General features: G+C 47.2%; 1 protein-coding gene across 1 annotated transcript in view; it reads right to left on the bottom strand.

Moving 5' to 3' along the window:
* Positions 1-20677, bottom strand: part of Dnt (tyrosine-protein kinase Dnt) — an 81536-nt gene that overhangs the window by 7566 nt on the left and 53293 nt on the right. The window contains exons 4-6 of the mRNA XM_077700643.1: positions 4530-4710; positions 2152-2336; positions 956-1072 (exon numbers count right to left, since the gene is read on the bottom strand). Coding sequence (XP_077556769.1) covers positions 956-1072; positions 2152-2336; positions 4530-4710 — 483 coding nt within the window. The remainder of the gene's footprint in view (positions 1-955; positions 1073-2151; positions 2337-4529; positions 4711-20677) is intronic.

Genomic DNA, 20677 nt, shown 5'->3' with positions numbered 1-20677 from the left:
TTAGTAGATAATTCAGAGCAGTTATTTCAGGAATTGCCGAACGATCGACGTCCTCCGGCTAGCCAAATTAGTGCCCCCTCGCTCAATACCTATCAGCGTACAGCACTCAGGCAAAGCTGTTATGGACATGTCTGCATTACTGTCGCTTATTTTTAAAAATGATGATGGGTCACTTTTTCACTCGAATTAGCCCTTTCGTGTACACTCACCTCGCGTAGAGTTAGCTTGGCCTTTCGGCTAAACCTGTTCATCAACGCAAATACAGGGATTAGGTTGAATAAGACGGTTCTTGCGAGTTTCTTTCATTTATCTTTATGGTGCCCACTAGCAGATACGCACTTGCTAAACTCATCAAAACTTCGTTTACACTATTTTGCGTCTGATCAACGACTTCTTCAGCAATGCTACTCAACAGGCATACAGACATACATACCTGAAGAATTGATGCAGAGAAACCGTGGTAATGCTTTGCACTTAAAATTTATTTTTATTTATGTGTGGAGTGAATTGTTTCAAAAACGGCGCCGTCAAAACTTTCAGATTGTTGGTATACGCTTCCTTGTGAACTTTCTGCAGATGGTTATGGTATAGCGCCTAGAATATTATGGTGAAGAAAGAATGAAGGAATGGCTGAACCACAGCTAATATTCCACTTAGTTTTCACGCAAAGTTTCGTTTGCAGCATACAGGCGCTGTACTCCGTACAGCGCCTGTCTTATCTTTCTTGTGTCCATCTATTTTTTTAGCGCTTCAACCACGTCGCAAAGTTCACACCAACTCGCCCAGCTGCAAGTTCTTTTTAAGTACACCTTGTACAGGGGTAACTTTCGCTGGCTTTGTTCAATTCAATGAACAAATAGTGGATAGAAGGAGTAACGAATGTGACAGGGCAGCCCACCATAAAGGTGAATGAATCTCAGGCTGTCTCTTCAGTAATCAAAGCAAATAATTTCACCTTGATGAAGATTTTCTAGGAAGGTGACTTTTCTTCTGTCAATGTGGATCTCAGCCAGCCGTTCGGTGAGGTCTGCGCCCTGGACCACGCCGGGTGACGGACTCCTTAAGCTTACACCTGCACACCCAAAAAATGAAAATGACAGGCCTTGAAGTGATTATCAATGAGAATCAAACTGCAAGTCATTGAGATCACAGCATTTCATGATCACATCTAACAAACATTAAAGCAGTTCCACTCAACACGAAAGCTTTCGAGTGCGCAGTAGTGATTCGCCAAAGCGCCAAAGGGGCTGGGCGCCCTCTCTTGACTAGTTTCAGCGTCAGCCTGGCGCTGATACCGAAAGTAGTCAAGAGAGGGCGCCGCAGCCCCTGGAAAGGACTGTATAGAGACACTGGACTGAGTTCCCATGAATGGGGGTAATTAACATCTTAATTCATTATTTATTTTTCTGATTTTATATCACTGCGTACTTATTTGCGGCCTAGCAATCGCAGCTTCCATGGCAAAGGCGCAACGCAAAGATCACCCCCAACCTTTGCATATGGGCGACGTGTGCCTGTGTGGCGCAATGGGATTGTAACGGCACCCAGGTTTGATCGAGACCAGGGGAAGCGGTGATCTTTTCGAAGCCTCTGTTTTGGCGCGTGACGCCGCGGGGCAACAGTGGCTTTAGACCCCGTGACCCTGAATGAGCTACGACGACGGGCCGGGCCCCTAAAGTCCTCCGCACTTAAAACAATTCACACATCAAGTGAGCAAGTGGACGACAAATGATAACCAGTGGGCACCCTTTGATGCAATTTGACGAATTTGATTATGCGATTTCATGAACAGCCATGTGACAGAGGCAATGCCTAAGTGTTGAGACGGACTGTATCAACACTTGGACTACGAACAACCACGTTGCCAAGCGCGTAAACTATCAAACTGGAGAGAATGAGAAGTTACTTGGCTACGAACCGAGCACAAGTTCAGAACATACATTATCAGGCTTGTCGCTTTGCTTCAAATAGCCTGATAGCAGGCTTATTCCCCGTACATGTTAGACGTATACAAGCGAACAGACAGAAGTACGCGATAACAAAGACAGTGCGGTGTCTGTGTTTTTTCATCGTCGCCAGTTTGCACTGTCACCTACGCTTTTCTTTTTCACCCGACTTTTATCGGCATACGCGTGTTTCGAGAAGTCTTACCCGCAATCGAAGCCGCCCTGCTTCCGGCCGAGAGGCGTACGGGCTGCAGTTCTTGCTGCTGCACCCGCTGGTGACCGTCGTCAGGGGGCTGGGGCTGCCAGGCCGGCCTGGCGCACGATGCCAGCCGGCCGTCGGACCAGGCCTCCCAGGCGGCCGCCTCCTGCTCTTCCTCTTCCTCTGGGCCCCTGGGGGAAGATAGCGCCGACAGACAAACGACAGTTGTGCAAAACAAGCGTTTTCCGGGGCAAGCCTAGTATTCAGCTCATTGTACTAGTGATGCAAGACCTGCCCAAGCAACCACACTGGGCGTCCGTACATTCTGGCTTTAGTGGACGTCCGTTTTTTAGCTGATGAACATATAGCGTGTACGTCCGTGGGACGTCCGGATTTAACATAGATTCGGATTACTGACACGAAATTTTCGTTTTACGTTTTTTTCGCTGCTGTGGGTGCCTATACTGGGCCTCCTCGATTTACCAGTCCTGGACGGTCCGCGGGCAGTCCGAGGACTGTCCCCGGACCGGAAGCTACATAGGAATACATGGAAAAAACGAGCGCCGGATTGCGTCTTGGGCAGTCCGCGGACGACCCGGAACTGATAATCGAGTAGACCCACTATCCCACTAATCATAGAATGGCACGTTAGGCGGTCGATCGCAGCATAAACAATCGTTTTCGGCGTCGTTTATTCGTGTCAGTTTCGGTTTCGACAAAACCACGACCGGCTTGGACAAAGCCGGTCGTGGACAAAACGAACGCCGAGCGGCCGCCACGACAAGGTAGCACTGACGTCACCATTCTTGTCGCACCGCTGCCGGTCTGGACGCGCGCGCGAGCGAGCACACCCGCGCGCCCAGACCGGCCGAGGTCTTCGCCATCCCCACGCGCCCGGGCAGCATGACGTCTGTCCCAAAACGATGACGTGTACACATGGTGCAGCAGCGCGCGCCAACCTCAGTTAACACGTCGGCTACGTCACAGGAGCCCTGACGTCGGCAGTTTGGGGCAAGTAGCAGATGATGTCATGCTGGCCCGCTCTGGGCTTTCTCGTGCGGACAAATATTAAAATGGATTTAAAATATGTTATATCGAACTGCTACTGTTGAAACTTACTGGGAGATATCTCCTAATAAAAAGGAAGCAATTTACGTAGTTATCTCAGCTTTGAAATTTTGTGTCACTACTCCTTTAACGTATATACATTCGGACATCCGAACTTGGACGTACTATTTTGGATGTTCAGAAAATATTTACAGAATCACAAATGTTTTATTACCGTGGAAAGTATATTCCTACAAGAGATAATACATCGCACAACACTAACGCACTACTGGGGAGACAAGTATGCACGAACACGGTCAACTTGCTTCACACATTTTGTTAGTGGCCCTCAATGGAGAAGGGTATCCTTCTCCAAACAGACCATCGAGTTGGTGAGGTGGTTCTAAAAAGAAAGTTAGGCTTAATTTTAGTATTAAACGATGAAACTTGCAATATACAAGTCAGAATGTTGATGTACAAAATCTTTTTAATTTAAAAGGAGAGTGGCTTTTCATTTTTTGCTTGCATATTCAATGTACACCATTATTTGGATTCTTCGTAATAACTTTGTACGTCCATGGGCGGATGTGCTTGGGACATACGGAAAGGTATATACTACATCCGTTGCTGGATGTCCACTGTACGTCCGCAAATACACATCCAAACATGGACGTACAGTGAACATGCAGTGGCCGTCCAAACCACGCCAGTGAATACAACCTACACGGGGTGCCGGCAGGCATCGCGCTTACGCTTGGCGTCCGTGATCGTTGCCGGTGGTCTCCTACCGCCGTGTTTGCGCTCACTGCCGCATATTTTTCGTTATAAATAGGCTTCACTGTGCAACTGTAACACACAAAGTGGAAAACCCACATTAGAAAGACCAAGCTCACACCGATCTCCTTCCATTCGGCTTCACTTCTCAACACAAATGCATTGCAGGGAAGGAGTTCTTTCAGGATCAATCTATATCGTAATTTGACGCGCCGGAGGCGAACAGGTAGCGCGAGAGAATACGCGCGGGGAACAGCGGCCCGGCAGTTAGAGAGTGAGCGGCTTAATTATTCCCACGGATGCAAAAAAAAAACACAAATAAAAACCTAAAACAGCTCCACTGGAATAACACGAACGCGTGCTGCGCCTGTCTGAGTTTACAAGCTAATCTTCTCCCATTATACGACTACTTTGTTCTTTTTTATGGTTCATATTACTTAACATGCTTTGATGTTAATTTCTAGCTAACGTTTATTTGGAGCTTACTTAGCTATGGTATTATCTCAGGCGTAGCTCCGCGACCCTTGAACCGTCGCCGGTTATCGATAGGTTGACTGCTGTACCTGAAGGATGCCTTCCGCACGCGCACGATCCAAGCGACCGCAGCTGCCAGCGCCACGGCTGCTACGGCTGCGCATGCGCACCCGGCGACAACCACTAGTGACCGGGACGATGAGGAGGCCACCGTGGACGGGACCAGCCCGGCACGCCAGCTGGCACGGTCGTCCGGAGCCTGCAGTTCTGCTGCAAAGGGAGGCAAGAGAGCACATTATATTGGGTCGTGCACGACACTGAAAGCTGTCCCGAACGGCAGGGCCGTGCACTCGCCGTCACATTTCGGTCACTGATACACCGGACAGCTTATGCTCATGTTGCTTGACCTTAGCTGTCAAGCTTGGCTTCAGAAGAAGATCGCAAATACGAGGTGCCAGTAACAGTATGCGATTTGTAGTATTGGTAGTGGGTACTTATAAATGTGTATTGTATACGGCTACATCGTTTCGGGTAGAGGCAACTCTAAAGCAGTTTCGCAAAAAAAAAAATCAACGTGAGTGCACTTTTCCCACCCTATGGAGTTCAAGTTTCAACAAATAGGCCTCGTGTCTGATTTTTTCGCTGCAAGTGACGTTGAAACTTAAAGGAGCCATGAAGACAAAATACAAGTTGGTTTTATTCGAAAGATTTCGTGTTTTATAGCGTCCCCAGCGCTTGCGCGGCAGCAAATAATGCCGTATTCACTAAGAAATTAATCAATTTCGATTAAAATTTTCTTTCTCCCGCCAAATCGTGTGTTTGGTGACGTCTACAATGAAGTCATAACGGCGCGCATACAAACAAACTTCAACTGCGCCATTCTCTCTGCAGCCTTGCTTGCCGTCAAACCTCCCAGGTGGCGCTAGCATACTTAGCACTCCGCCGTTGGTTGGTTTTTTGACCGTATTTACACCTTGCTTGTTTTTTTACGGTAGAAAGTGATCGCTTCGTCAAACATAGGGCATGCTTGACAAACAGGGTCACGTAAGGCAACGTCGCTTACACCAATCGGCCAGCGTCGTATAAGACAACTCCAAAGCGTCGGACTGCTGTGTAGCTAAAACAAGCATAGTGCGCCTAGTACCAACAGCAGTGCGCATTGGTACTTCTATGTTTACGTGCATTTTCGTAACTTTTGTTGTTTACCGCACAATTCTTACTGCTGTAAAATGGATATGCATTGCACTCGTAATGCATGCAATGCATTACGACTACCTATCTAATCGTAAGCTATTTGTCTCGCTCGGCGATGAAAAATCTGACTTCCTTCCAGTTCGCTCTGGCGTTCCCCAAGGAAGCGTCTTGGGACCATTGCTTTTCTTGCTTTTTTTACTTTTTGTGAATGATATCGTATATGAAGCTTGCCCTGGTGTGGAAATGCGGTTATTTGCGGACGACTGTGTCCTGTTTTGTAGCATCACCTCTCCAAGTGACCAAGAAAACCTGTCTAAAAGTCTCGGTAGAATAGGTGATTGGTGTTCCCGCTGGGGAATGGTTTTAAACACAGAAAAAAGTGTCATAATGCGCATTACACGCAAGAAAGTGCCTTTAAGCTTTAACTACAAGTTGGGATCATCACCACTGAAAGAGGTCACTTCTGTAAAATATTTGGGTTTGACATTAACGAATACTTTATCATGGAACGAGCACATTGACAATGTATGTTCATCTGCGTTTCGTAAGCTGTGTTTTTTAAGACATAAACTTAAAGCCGCTCCCTCTAATGTTAAGCTGTTGAGTTATTATTCCTTGATTAGACCAAAACTCGAGTACGCTTGTATAATTTGGGACCCGTTCACATCTTCAAACATCAGTAAGTTGGAAAAAATCCAAAGGAAGGCCACCAGGTTCATATATTCTAAATTTTCCCCTTACGATTCCCCCTCAGATTTACTGCGTGATAATAACATTCCATTACTTCAGGCACGTCGGAAGAAACTCCGTTTAGATTTCCTTTCTCTTGTCGTCAACAGAAAGCGTGGGCTAGACCCCAGTAATTATTTAATTCCTCTGTCAAGAAGGTCTACACGCCACTATCACCCGGGAATGTTTACGCCGTATTTCGCTCGCACAGATCTGTTCAAGTTCTCTTTTTTTCCCCAAACGATAAATGATTGGAACGCTGATATTCAATCCCGTTGTTTTAACTCCCTTACTTGATGTTCTCATGTTTATTGTGCATTGTTGTTTATGTTCTTCTTCTTTTTTGCGTCTTGTTGTAAAGCGCCTGTCCTGCTTGGACCTATGAAAGGTCTGCAGTATGTACATAAATAATAAAATAAAAATAAAATAATAACTAATTTAGGCGCAAATAGCTCGTTCGGCAAGCTTACAAGCCGTGCCTATTTTGCGTTTGCTTTTGCCGGCCTCAGCCAATCGCACATCTGGGCTCATATGACATCATAGGTTCTGTTGCGGGAAATGAGCGAGTGGGTCGCATGGACACTCCCTTTCCCCCTAATTATATAGCTTATTTGAGCGAAGAGTATGTTAAAAGTGGTGTCAGTATGATTCTAACGAGGCAACCTTTCGAATGGACCAAACTTGTGTTTTGTCTTCATGGCTCTTTTAAATATGTGCCACCCCTGCGCGTAGCTCCTCCTCCTCTCTCTCTCTCTCTCTCTCTCTGTTCCGCCAGAGTCCAGCGCGTGGCGTGCCATTGCCAAAAACGGCATTGCCAAAAAAAGCAAAACGTTGGCGTCATATATTCAGCTGCAGTGCGCTGCTGTGCGCCCGTAGCGGACGTTTCGAGTTTCACTTTAGGTCTGAGCAGCTAGGGGGCTTGTGATAAACTGTTCGCGGGTAAGCCTTGCATTCGCGAACGTCAATTACATTTTCTGCCAAAATATGCCTCACTACGTGAATATATGTGCGTGTATGTCTGCGCGCAATGCGTGCGGCCGTGCACGTACCAGAGCTCTCTCTCTCTCTCTCTCTCTCTCTCTCTCTCTCTCTCTCTCTCTCTCTCTCTCTCTCTCTCTCTCTCTCTTGCTGGTTCGTGCCGAACCGAAGAAAATACCGGTTCCGTTACGGTACGGGTCCCGGTGCGACTAAATTTCACACCGAACCGGTTCGCGAGCCGGTTCAAATAGAATAATTATATGTGCGAAAAAATTAACCTTGTTCAAAGGTACCGTGACCTAAAAACACAAGTTTGGTTCAATCAAAAAATGGCTTTGTACCAATAGCAACGCCGTCGATTCTAATGGCAAATTCAAACAATTATGGTACATAAACGGGAAAATAAATGAAGTTGTTTCCGTTTACCAGGCACTTTTTTCTCCAGCCTTTATGATGTAACAGGGTCATATTTATGCGATTGGCAGCCGCCTACCAAAGCCAGCATTAAAAACTGGCCGCGTATCTGCTCCTTTCTTTGCAAATGTCGCCGAAAGACGATAGTCGACTGGCGTCCCTGCAAGTAAATGCCTCCCTTCTCTTTCCCGCTCACCTCTCATGCTATTCCTCTCCCGTCTAGTTCCTCCCAAGATAACACGCTGGAGGGTTGCTCAAGTCAATTTAAATTTACCGCGTTCCACTGATCCAAGTCGGGTGTCTCTATGCCAGCGCTGCCATACGGTGGAGACGCGCGTGAAGTGAGGCACCTTACTACAACCAGAGACGGACTCTGCTACAACGTTTATAAAACCACGACGTCCTACTGCACGAGCGTTCCAAGCGGAAAGTGGATCCCATCTAGTGGAACCTTTCGTTGCTATTGGCGTTTGATTTCGACACAGAAGTGATTTGTAAACATTGCGGGATTACTAGCGCAAATTGTAGTCCGGAGTACATGGGTCATGTTTCGACCACTCTAGGCGCGTTTACGCGAATTTATTTAGTAGAAAAATCAATTCGAAAATGCTGTCCTCCTTCTGCACCCTCGCCCATTTTCTGTGGCGTTTTCGTGTGACGTCGGGAGGAGATGAGCTGGCAATTGGCTGCGCTACTGCACGGCTCGCCGACCTTCCGACCGAGTCAGTCGGCCCAGCGTTTAGTCGCGGCCGCTGGATGCGAACGCACGCAAGGTGCGCCTTTCATCCAGCGGCAGTGGTTTAGTCCGCCGGCCGCCGACGGGTCGTCGCAATTCGCTCGCTCAGTTGAAACTAAGCCACAACACGTTTGTGAATGGAAGAATGTGCCTTTCTTTGTTAGTTTGTACACTGTATCAAGCTCCGAGTCCGGGTCGCTCCACACAAGCGCTGCACAAGTGCACATGCGACGCTTCGCTGACTTTACGCTAGTAGGAAAATCTAAGGCCACTTGAACGCGGGAGAAGAGTTAGTGAAGTCAATATAGGTACTAAGGAAATAAAATCAACTGAAACTTCTACCTTACAGCGCAAAACTAGGGAGCAGGAAGCACTTTTTTGCGCTGGGTAAACAAGCACAGCGGTCAGCAGCACGACCGCACATTTGCGAACGCTTTTCCGTCAAAGAAATGCAAATTGCATTTCTTTGACGGAAAAGCGTTAGCGAGTTCTCGTTGGCGTGCTGTTGCCACAAGCACCGACTGCTTGCAGGCAGTGGGCACAAGCCTGAATCAGCACACCCTTGGCCTGGTGCGAACACGCATTTTACGATACAGGCATGAGTGAGGCAAGCTCCGAATATGTGGGAAAAGCGCATGGCATTTGAGCGTATACGGTGACGAAGAGGGCGTTCATCCACTGCGTAGGCCTCGGCTAGTGATTTGTATACGATTCCAAGCCGTCCTGGGAGGCTTATCTTAGGCATTTTACAGCCGACAACATGGCAGAAGCGCGGTGCGACGATTATTGAGATATCGAGAATGCCCATCCAACGATGCCGTCGGATGTCAAGCATGTTGTTTTACAGAACCGAAACCGAAACTTGTTTGAATGCTAACCTTGGACATCGTCCAATCACGGTGCCTCCTCCTCCCGACGTTACAGACTTTAGTTGGGGCGTCCGCCACAGACCGCGCATGGTAGTTTTTCTTCTTTCCCGCTTTATAAAATAATTAACGACTTATCAAACGGATAAACGATGAAAAGTGTGTTAATTTGAGCCAGTCTACGCAGTGCACGCAAAATCGGGAGCTTGACAAATTCACTTCAGTGTCCATTAAATGTCGCCAGGAAGTAGCGCTGGCAACAGCAGGCAACGGTTTTCTGGCGTCGATGTAGTATTTTATTTGCTATCGCAAAAACCAAGCTTCCATATTTTTTTTACTAAAGGAACACTGCAAAAAAAAAGGCGAAAAAAAATCAGCGCCATTCCACTCTGAAAGAGGATGACCAGCGCAGCTGCTTGTGATTTATTGATTGGCTACAAACTTTCTTTCAAACAGCCCAGTCGCGCCGGGGGAGTATTCTGTGGGGTCGTAGCCGTGCTGACGTGTTGCGTTTTCGCTTCGCGGTATTTCGGGTTCCTACGGGTATCACGCGTATGTTTGGCGTACGCGGCCCGATCGTCGTCGGTGGCCTTCTCCCGCAGCGTTTGCGCCATGGCCTCCTACTTTTTCTTTGTGGTTAGGCCTCACCGTGCAACACACAATGTGAGAAAAGCCAGCTCACAAAAACCATGGCTTACTCCGATCACCTTGAAGAAGGCTTCGCTTAGATTTTAAACACAAACGCATCGTAAAAACTGTGGTTGATTCCTCTGTGGTAGGAATCACGAAAACGAGAAAGTGAAATGTGCAGCGTAATCTGCAGCCGAGCATGATTTGCGAGTCGGCGGCTGTCTTGCGGGTGTGCGTGGCGAGCGACGTCGTGCTGGCGGACCACTTTGGCGAAGGTGTACTGGAGTCAATTCCGTGACGGATATGACATCAGAGAGATCTTGGGGTATCGTCGCATAGAACACTTTCGTGTTAAAATATAAAACACGAAAACGAACAACCGTAAGTATAATGTATTCCTTCGTACTAAAGATTGCTTCTTAGCAAGAAGACCCTTTGTGCAGGGGTGCACCCTTTACAGGCCGCTTTCTTCGTTGTACTGGCGTCACTTCAGTGATGGATATGACGTCAGCCAAATCTTTGTGTATCCGGGAATAAAACACTTTCGTGTTCATATTACTTATGTATATATTTTCTGCCTTATATTCGCGTAATGTCTCGTTCTTGTGCATCAGTGTTGCTGACACCGGACTTAGATGTTTAGGTTTGGCTGTGGTTACATAAGACTATTGCGCAGGTTTTATGTCTTTTTGGCCGGGTGGCTGAACCGAGTCCCAGACATACAGACAGACCAAAATTTTTACGTTTTAGTTGCACAAGGAAGACTATCGTCTTTAGAATCATATCTGTGAGGTTTAGTGGTGCCTCCAGTCTTGTTTTGCAATACATTTGGATTGCGAACGAGAAATTAAGACACTTATAAATCTGTTTTTTCGCATTACATCCCCGCTGGCGTTCGGTAAGTCAAACTTGAAGGTTGTTTAATAATTATTTTTTGTTTTTGGTTAAAACAACGTCTTGCGGGGCCGGAATAGCGTAGTGCGAGTTACCTAACTCCAATAAAACGCGGCCACGGTAGATATCGCTTTCCTGGTTGCTTTCACGTCCCATGCAGACCGCGCAGTATAACTTCACAGGGGAATAGCGCCGACCACAACTTGGGTGAATTCTGGACCTGCCTTTTGCGGTCATCAAAGAGAATAGACCCTATGCGAAATTGCTTGGTGATCTAGCAACACTGATGTAAACAAGACCGTCCGCCATATTGGTACGGGCGACGATCGCGAAGTCTCGTATTGTTTACTGTGGAAGAGTAGGTGACGGTAACGCGGTATGGCTCAAACTGGACTGCGTTTTCCGGGTCCCGACCACGGATTGTGGACGAAGGACTCGTCTGCGCTGCCGACTGTGTCTGAGGACTCACACCACTCGTGGTGCCGCGCCGAAGACCCATCCGAGCCCAGCGCAGCAGGGCATGCCGCCTAGCCACCGAGTCGCATTGATCGCCTTCATCGGTGCGGACAAACACGTGCGCCTCGCAGTAAGTAAATCTTTGTTTTTTCCTTGACGCGAGTTAACCGGTATGAGCATTTGTATAGCACTTTGTTCACCGTTGTTTACCATGTAAATGCGTAGCGGGGACCCTGTTGCAGTAACCCTGAAAGAGGAAAGCGACAATCGCCAGACCGTACCGCTAGTGAATGGATTAGGTATTTTCAAATGCTGTACTATCTTGATCACACTTAGGGTGAACACGGCCGCTCGCTTCATTCTGTGCGCCGGAGCCGCCTGTCGGCGTTCCGGGTACCTCCGCACGCGCATAACATAGCCTCGTTGCAAACGAACTGTGCAAGCGTGCGAAGTTTCCCGGAACGCCGACAGGCGGCTCCCGTGGACGGAATGAAGCGCGCGGCCGTGTTCACCCTAAGTGTGATCAAGATAGTACATCGAATTTACGGGACGATTTTTGGCGAAGATGTTTACGGAAAGGTTGCGGCCGTTTTCCGTGACGGTCGTCCCCCCGCGCGTTTGCCGCAAAGCATTCGTGCTTTGCGGCGAAGTCAACTACAAAAGTGCACATGCGCCTTGAATTTTCTTTTTTGTGTGTGTTTTCATTATTTATTGCGCATGTCCTGCCGCAAAAATCTGTTTGTGCGTCTGGCTTGTCCTTTTTTGGCAGTGGTTGGTTGTGGTAGTTTCTAAAGCGCATGTTTTGAGTGTGCCCGAACAGATAATACCGTAAAACCTCGTTAGCTCGAACTCACTGAACTAAAAAATTTTTTTTCAAAATCGGTGGGTCATCGGTATAGCCAGAATGTTTACCTGTTTATCTCGAAAGGTTTTGGATGTGAGTTGCAGATAATCATGATATTGCTTGCTTAAGTTATGACGAACACGAATATGCGGGTACTGGTATCATTACCCACAGTGAGGTTCTCTTAAAAGTACATTAACAAAGCATGCAGCGATACTTGCACGCTCGAACTTGAAAAACGATTTTGACATCATTGCTGTTTGAGGTGTAGATTATTGCCCTTACAACAGTGTTAAGCAAGACACAAAATCTGGCCATTTTGAGTCTGTTCCTTGCGGCCATTGCTTTCTGCTCTGTCCCTTTAGCATAAACTGTAGCGGACTAGTTCTGTTCTTCCCTGAGGGCTATTTACTGTTATTCTCTCTGTTCTTGCAGGTTGGGGCTCATCCATGTGGTCAGCAGCTGCTTTCGCTCCCAGAGAAAAATTGACCGGCCCTATGTTGTGTGCCTCACCTCTGAGACGGACAGTGGGGAGATAGTGGAGGCAGCGTGCGAGTGCCCGGCGGGTTGCAGTGGAGCATGCAGTCACATCCTGGCAGCTGTGCACCTACTCGTCCTCTTGCAAGCCCAAGGATTTACAGAGGCGCCACCGGAGCTTGCATGCACAACTGCCACAACAGTGGGGACGTCTGAGACAGCAGGGCATCAAGCCAGCGAGTGTCCAAGACATTGACTGGAGAAGCCCGCAAGAAAATGGCCCCTCCCTTCCCTTGCCAATGCTTCTGTTCGGCGCACGTCGAGTGCAGGAGCAATGCGAGCAGAAATAAAGTGCCGTGCAAGCGCTCGGGAGAAAACTTGGTAGCCTTTGGAATGGGTTTTTTGCCTCAGTTTTGCTGGCCTCCCCCCCCCCCCTCTCCCCACAGTAACAGAAACAAGGACTGACATGGCACCTGGAGGGTCACCTATGAGCTACCAGCAAGCATTCAAGCCACATCACGCCGTGGTCATCTCGCGAGCACGCAGAGGCTGGGCAACGTCGTGTTTACTAGACCGCTGCATGCAGGGGTGCGCGAATGCTTCCCTTTGTTCCATTTATATCCACAGTTTGCTATACTGCACGCGCTATAAATCAGCGAAGTATTTTAATTTACTTGGATTTTCACTGTGGATACAAAAAAAGCAAAAGCACTCAAGCTGATGCGCGGCGGACTGATGCAACTCTGGCCGTTTCATTTTTTTTTTTTTTTTTGATGAAAACTTGAAAATTGCTTCAGCTACCTACATCAATGGCCACTATCATTACGTCGGAGGCATGCATGCAGTATGTGACAAACTAGAGGAGTGAGTGTATTGTAGGCGGAAAATATTCGACAGTAAATACATCGCGGCTGAAATGACAATGGGCAACAAGTTAACTTGACGTAAACAAACCTGTCAGCCCGGCAAATCGGGAACCAAGTGCAGACACTCGAATTTTCCAACGTAAGATCATCATAAAACAGTGTACGCCACTTCCGCAACGACACGCGGCTAAATGCACCGAAAAGAAACTAACAACATAATCCGATACCGTGCGTGCCCGCCACAGAGGAAATTTTCAACCGCGCCGTGACGGCGTAGTGCGGCAAGAAAAGTTTACAGCCCTAGGTAAGATAAAAGCTCGTGTAGGGGATAAGCGGTACCATTTAACAATGAAATGAAGCGGGCGTAGAGCCACAGGGACGAGTGAAGAAATAAAGCCTAATTTTGACAACGTGTGGTACTGTTTCCCCGCTCGAGCGCCGCTGTCAGTCATAAATAGGTGACGCACGCTCAGGCTTCATTTATAATACAAAGGCTGAACCATGGAACTCCAACGCAGCTGTATTTTTCATCCGGACAGCTACTACGAAATCCCGCGCTTAGCGAACCAATGACAAATATTCGCTCCCAGCGCACCGCGCTCAGCGTGTTACAAAGGTTGCTCGCGCCGGCATAGTTTGCGTCAGAAAGTTCGTTCAAGAGCGTGGAACTTCCCGTGCCTTTTCTCCATCTGGACCGGTATTTCCTCGTTGCGTGCACTGCGGCACGCAGCAATGCTCCGGCATTGTAGTCCATCACCAAGAGCGGTCAATGCCCGCCTTCTATGTTTTGCTACTTGATTTCGGTTTCAAACGACCGTACCAAAATGGCGGACCTAGTTACCGGAGTCGACGTGAGATGGCGGGGCGCATTTTGCATAGGGTCTATTCTACCTAGCTTTTTCTACAACTAACAATTCACAAAAAAGTCGTACAAAAATTCTTACAGCTGTCTACACATGCGTGAACCATTCTTTTCAGCCGCTCTTTTATGTACGGAGTCTCAGTAGGGTCCGCTTCGCCTCCATGCAGAAATGAATTGGTGGGACGACATTTTACCAAGAGTAATGTAATCAGTTATATACCACAGCGCATATAGCACATTTTTAACAGCGAAGCTGTTAGCAAACAGTAATTTTTCGTGTCCGCGCAGTTCAAAATACCAAAAAAGTGCCAAGGGGGCACATGTGAACGCGGGCATCGCGGCTACCGCTCGGAAGTTTAAAAAAATTTCCTTCCCCGCATTTCCCCGAGGGGAAGAATGTGAAAGTGCGAATGCAGGAGTTGAATTTGCGCGGTTCGGTAATGTTCGCGAAAGAGAGATCACACACACACACACAACTACAAAGAAAGAAAGATGCATTTATTCACAGACACCTATTTGTGTTGTCGTTGTACTTGATTGCTAGAGCGGATCTCAGCTTTGAAATTTCGTGTCAGTACTCCTTTAAGCGGGTGCATTAGCCCTTCTCACGCCCGATTCCTGGCCAATCCCCCACGTGGGTATGTGCCATGTCAGCGGCCAGGCAGCGCGCTCCCATCTCCCCCCGTTGCCAAGGAAGACGAGGAGATTCCTGGCCAATCCCCCACGTGGGTATGTGCCATGTCAGCGGCCAGGCAGCGCGCGCCCATCTCCCCCCGTTGCCAAGGAAGACGAGGAGCGCGCGCACCCGCAGCTGTTGCTATGTGGACGGACGGCGGTCACCGGAATTCAGGGTCGCTTATAAAGTGCATTCGCACTTAAAACCAAGAAAATGCCGAGCGCTCGTGCGTGCGCGCTTCGTGACGACCGCCCAGCGCCTCCGGGAACGTTTTTCAAGCAAAGCATACCCACTTAGGGAAATTGGCCAAGACTGCAGTGTCCACTTGCCAGTTAAAAAAAAAACCAAGAAAATGCTGAGCGCTCGTGAGTGCGTGCCTTGCGACGACCGCCCACCGTCCCCTGCGGACGTTTGTCAAGCCGCCTAGTCACTGAAGGAGATTGGCCAAAAAAAACTCCAGTGTTCACCGTAATAGTGGCAACACTTGCTCGAAACGGGAAAGACTCCAGCGTTCGCCGTAGTCGTGGTAACACTCGCTCCGAACGAGAAGGACACATCATAGCGTACGCCCATCCAAGGTGATGTCCGATGATTATCACTTCCAAAAATCTGAAACAAGATGGAGTAAAGGTCGTTGCGGCAGCGAAGAAGAAGCGATGGTCGTGAAGGTTGCGCACAGCTTCGCTACCTTCAAGTCTTGCGCGTTAGTGTGAGCTTCCTTAATTTTTTTATTCCACGGGCTTTTTTCTCAACCGGACAGTGGGTGACTTCCCCTCAGATCGGAAAGGGAACGCACGAAAACGTGCCGTGAGATAGTCTTGCAGTAGCGCGAAAACAGACAAATATCCTCCACCTGATCAATCCCTCAACAATATCCACAAGCCACCTGGAAGAAGTTCCAAATTAATACAGTCTGTACCCCCTGTAAATTATCATCGATTTATCCACGAGCTTACCGACCCTAATGCTACCTATGTAAAATCGAAAGGGCAGATTTAGCTCACATATTTGTGCGACTGCCCCGAGGACCCCGGTCATGGTCCTCTCTACAAGCAGCTGTTGGACTTTCTTGCTGAGACTGGCCTATACGGTATTTTGTAGTGCGTGAAGCCGCTTTCTCCTGTCACTTCCATTTTTTTTTATTCTTCCATTCCTTTGATGCCTTATGGGAAAATGACGCAAAAAAGAAAAAGACCCCGGTAATAGCGGTCTGAAATTACCTAATTCTGAACAGTGAGAAACACGATGCTCAGTACCGAATCTCTAAATTTCTTTCCTCGAGTGGCGACCACGAATAGGGACGGTTGGCAGCGTTGTGATTAATCTGAGGTGTTAAAGTCCATGGACGATCACGAAGCTGATGGCACGTAAAAACGAAAACTCCCCGAATGACACTGACCGTGCTATATCAACAACGTATGGTCGCACCGTTTCGTAGTGAACCGGTAGCCGTGATTTATTATTTTTGGGGTCAGTTCCGGTTTCCGGTTCGGTTCCAGTCCGACACCCTGATTATATATATATATATATATATATATATATATATATATATATATATATATATATATATATATATATATATATATATATATATATATATTAAAGCCATCTGCGCATTATTTCTTTGTTTATTATTTTTTATCTTAACTGATGCAGCAAGATGTGCCGTTAACAGGAAACTGAACGCTTCTCGGTTTTTCCGTCTCTCTCTCTCTCGAGTGCACCGCCGTTACGTCTGTGATATGCGAGTATTGAAGCAATGTATAAGTCCTGCCTCTCGCTGTGAAAAAAAATATGCTTCTGTCGGCAGTGTATAAGGGTCAGAATACTGCCTTCTATCTTAGAAGCAAAATGTGCCAATTGCATCGTCGACTGTAGAATACCGGCCCCGACCGACTTTCAAGAGAAGAAAAATTCCTAAAATGCATTTTAGTACTTAATATTTCTTCGTGCCAACTTCGTTCAGTAATCTCAAGACGAGATAACCAAACGGATTCACCGTCTAAGAAGATATCTCCTTTCTTTCGCTCACAATAGTTGTGTCCACAGAAACGGGGAGTGTAGGAGTGCCTACAAAGGTTCATTCCACGAACTGGTATCCTCACGCTTTAATCTAATGTCTTTCGGCAAATCTTCTTTGTTTTTGTCTCTAAAAGAAAGGCGTTTGATTTATACTTTGTCTGGGGAGGCTCTGAGGGCATTTCTTACCAGGGCATCGTGTGCGCCAACGCGGAAAAAAGCCACATAACGCAGGGAAAACTAAAAAGCCGAACAAATTCGGGCGACCTTGTACTTATCAGAAGACTGCTATGCGCGTACATTATTTTTGTCCTCGGTACGTGCGCGCTCTCTGATACGTCAACTATGCCTCCTTCAGAGCGAGGCTCCTTAAGACATTGAAATTTATACGGTATCACGTTTGAGAAACGAGACTCCGAATTCGTTTCTCGGACGCTTATGCCCTTGGGCAATTCGAAATCGAATCACTTTCGGTCGTAAAAAAAGACAACGCAAAGAGCAGTACTTCGAGTTTTTCTTTCAAGGAAGCGCAATCGCCTTTCCCGAGAACGCTCATTTTTGGTAGGATAAGAAAAACAGAAAGGGACTATTAAATTACGCTTTCTCGGGAAAGAAACGCGATCCACTTATGCTGCAGCTGCGAGAGAGGAGAAAGCAAAACGAGTTAGTTGTGGCTGGAGGCAAGCGCAACAAAGCTAATTTTCTTTCGAACGTGCCCGGGCCATGTTAACTTAAGTCTGACTTAGCCATTATAACCTTTCTTTGGTTATCCCTGATTAATTTAATTTTAATGCGTAGCATTCTTTGCCCAGTACTCCCACAGCCAGGACCGTGTAACGCCCTGCATTTCCGCAAAAATGCAGATATCGCGAAATTTCTACCTGTAATCGCTATAATGGCGTAAATGGAGATAACTGGTCGCACAAAATTTTTCAAAACTAAAAATTAAGAAAAAATAAAAAAAAAATTACAGAAAATGGCGAAACGTTAACGCCATGCATTTTCATAATAATGCAGATGTCTCGAAAGTTCCACCTATAATCGTTTTTATAGAGTAAATGGACATAATTGGCCGAATGAAATTTTGAAAAACTAAAAAATAAGAAAAAATATAAAATAAATACGGAAAATGGCGAACCGTGTAACGCCCTGAATTTCCACAATAAGTCAGATTTCAGATCGTTGTAATAACGTAAATGGAGATAATTGCATGGTCGGACGAAATTTCGAAAAACTAAAAAATAAAAAGAATATATAAAAATTACGGAAAATGCATGGCGTTTCCACGATAATGCAGGTTTCGCGTAAGTTTCTCCTGTAATCGTTATAATAGCGTCATAAGAATGCTACGCATTAGTAAATATTTCTCTGAACTTCTGCAGAATTTTTTCAAGTTTCTTCTCTTCTCCGCGCTCACTTTAGTGCATTGATTGTTACCTCTAAAACAAATTACGAGAACATCTAAGCACTTTACATGATGTAGTAAAATCATTAGTGCCCAACTTCTTCTGTAGGGTATAATGGCGCATACCTACTGAGGGGAATTGGCCAGTGCTTGCGATTGGTGTAATTACAGGTAAAAATACGTGCTTCCCACTGTCAAACGTGTCCCCTTATCATCATAATCACCATAATCAGTTTTTCTTTGTGTGTCCTCTCGTTAGTATCGCCATCCTTTAACCTTTGCGTCAGTATTCAGGGTACGGGCACAGATTTCTTGTAAAGCGCTGGCTAATACACCGTTGCGAGCATGTGTTAATCGGTGGGTAGTAACACCCGATGGACTAACAGCAACAATTGCCGGGCATGCGCCGGAGTTATTGAGAGAGAGAGAGAGAGAGAGAGAGAGAGAGAGAGAGAGAGAGAGAGAGAGAGAGAGAGAGAGAGAGAGAGAGAGAGAGAGAGAGAAAACGTTTATTTGAGCTTTCTAAGGTGGGAGTGGTTCCCTAGTCCGGGAATCCATCAAGTGAGCAGAGAGCCTTCGCTCTGGATGCCAGGAGCTGCTGGACGTCCAGACGGTCGCTGGTCACCAGGTTCTCCCACAGCTCAGGGGTGGGAAGAGGGGATCGGAGAGGTGGAAGTTTGGGATTGCACACACACTGTATTATAACATGAGCTAGAGTTCCGGGTTGTGAACAAAACTGGCATACAGCAGAGTATTGAGTTGGAAATATACGATGCAGGCGAACTGGGTGAGGAAATGTATTGGTTTGTAGTCTGCGGAGCAGCGATTCTTCTTCCTTGGATAGTGAAGGGTGAGGAGGAGGGAAGTGTTGTCTGTCGGACCGGTAATATTGCGTGATGTCCTGATACGTTACGAGCGGGATTAATGATGTGGTTTCCTCGGAAGCCTGGAGAGAAAGGGCGCAGGCTTGCTGATGAGCAAAGTTGTTGCCCGTCAGGGAGGAATGGCCAGGAGTCCAGATGATATTGACTTTCCGGCTGGGTTGGTGTGGTAAAAGTAGCTTTAAAGTAGAAGGGGCCAGCCTCCCGGCTAAGAAGCTTCGGCAGGCAGCTTGGGAATCCGTAATAATGATTGGGTACTTCGTGTGTATGAGGGCTAAGGCTATAGCTAGCTCCTCGGCAACCCAGGTTGATGATGTCTTGATTGATGCACAGGTAACGAGGGCGCCCTTTGTGGTGACTACGGCTACTTTGTGTTGACCATTAGGGTAGGTACTAGCATCCGTATAGGCGACATCCGTTCTTTTTCCATAAATATTCTCATGTGCTTGGCTTCGGGCTTGTCGGCGGCCGGGATGGAGGTCAGGGTGCATATTTTTGGGTAAAGGGCGAACCTGGATGTTACTTCTCCAATGGTCAGGGAGGGGCTGACAGACAGTAGATTGCGGGCATGGGATATGAAGGCTGTTTAGGAGGGCTAGCCCTGCAGGTGTTTGTGTTAAACGGAGCCGTTGGCTTGATAGGTGGCCTTCAATAAGTTCGGATACCGTATTGTGGAGGCCAAGTTGTAGGAGACGGGCCGTCGAAGTGTTCATAGGTAGATTTAATACTTGCTTAAAAGCTTTGCGGATTAATCGATCAATGCTTTCTGTGTCACTTTTGGTGAGGGTAAGGTAAGGTGTTACATAGGTTACTCGCGAAATCAGGAGAGCTTGAACCAGTCGAATGAGATCTTTCTCCTTCATGCCCCGGCAGCGGTTCGAACGCGTCGAAGCATGTTGGAGACTTGCTGAAACGCCTTGGAGAGCTTCAATAAAGTTTGATCATTACGCGTGTTGGCCTGGATGATTAGGCCTAAAATTCGAAGTGAGGAGCTGGGTCGTATGGTATGGCCGTCGAGGTAGATACAAATCGGTTCAATGAGTGAAGCAGGGGGATGTTTGCGTACGACGATAAGTTCCGATTTTTGTGGCGAGCATTGAAGCCCGACTGATGAGGCATATTTCTTAACGACATCCGTAGCCTGTTGAAGTGAGTCTTGGATTTTTCCAATGGAGTCAGTGTCTGTCCATATTGTGATGTCATCAGCGTAAAGTGCGTGATGAACGTGCGGGATGGCGTCGAGTTGATGGGGTAAGTCCAGGAGGGCCAGATTGAAAAGTAGTGGAGAGAGGACGGAACCCTGAGGCGTG

This window comes from Haemaphysalis longicornis, unplaced genomic scaffold (genome assembly GCF_048455015.1).
Source record: "Haemaphysalis longicornis isolate Haplotype H1 unplaced genomic scaffold, Haemaphysalis longicornis Haplotype H1 scaffold_2, whole genome shotgun sequence".
NCBI lineage: Eukaryota > Metazoa > Arthropoda > Arachnida > Ixodida > Ixodidae > Haemaphysalis > Haemaphysalis longicornis.
The sequence above is the reverse complement of the archived record's forward strand: the minus strand, read 5'-3'. Positions and strand labels throughout refer to the sequence as shown.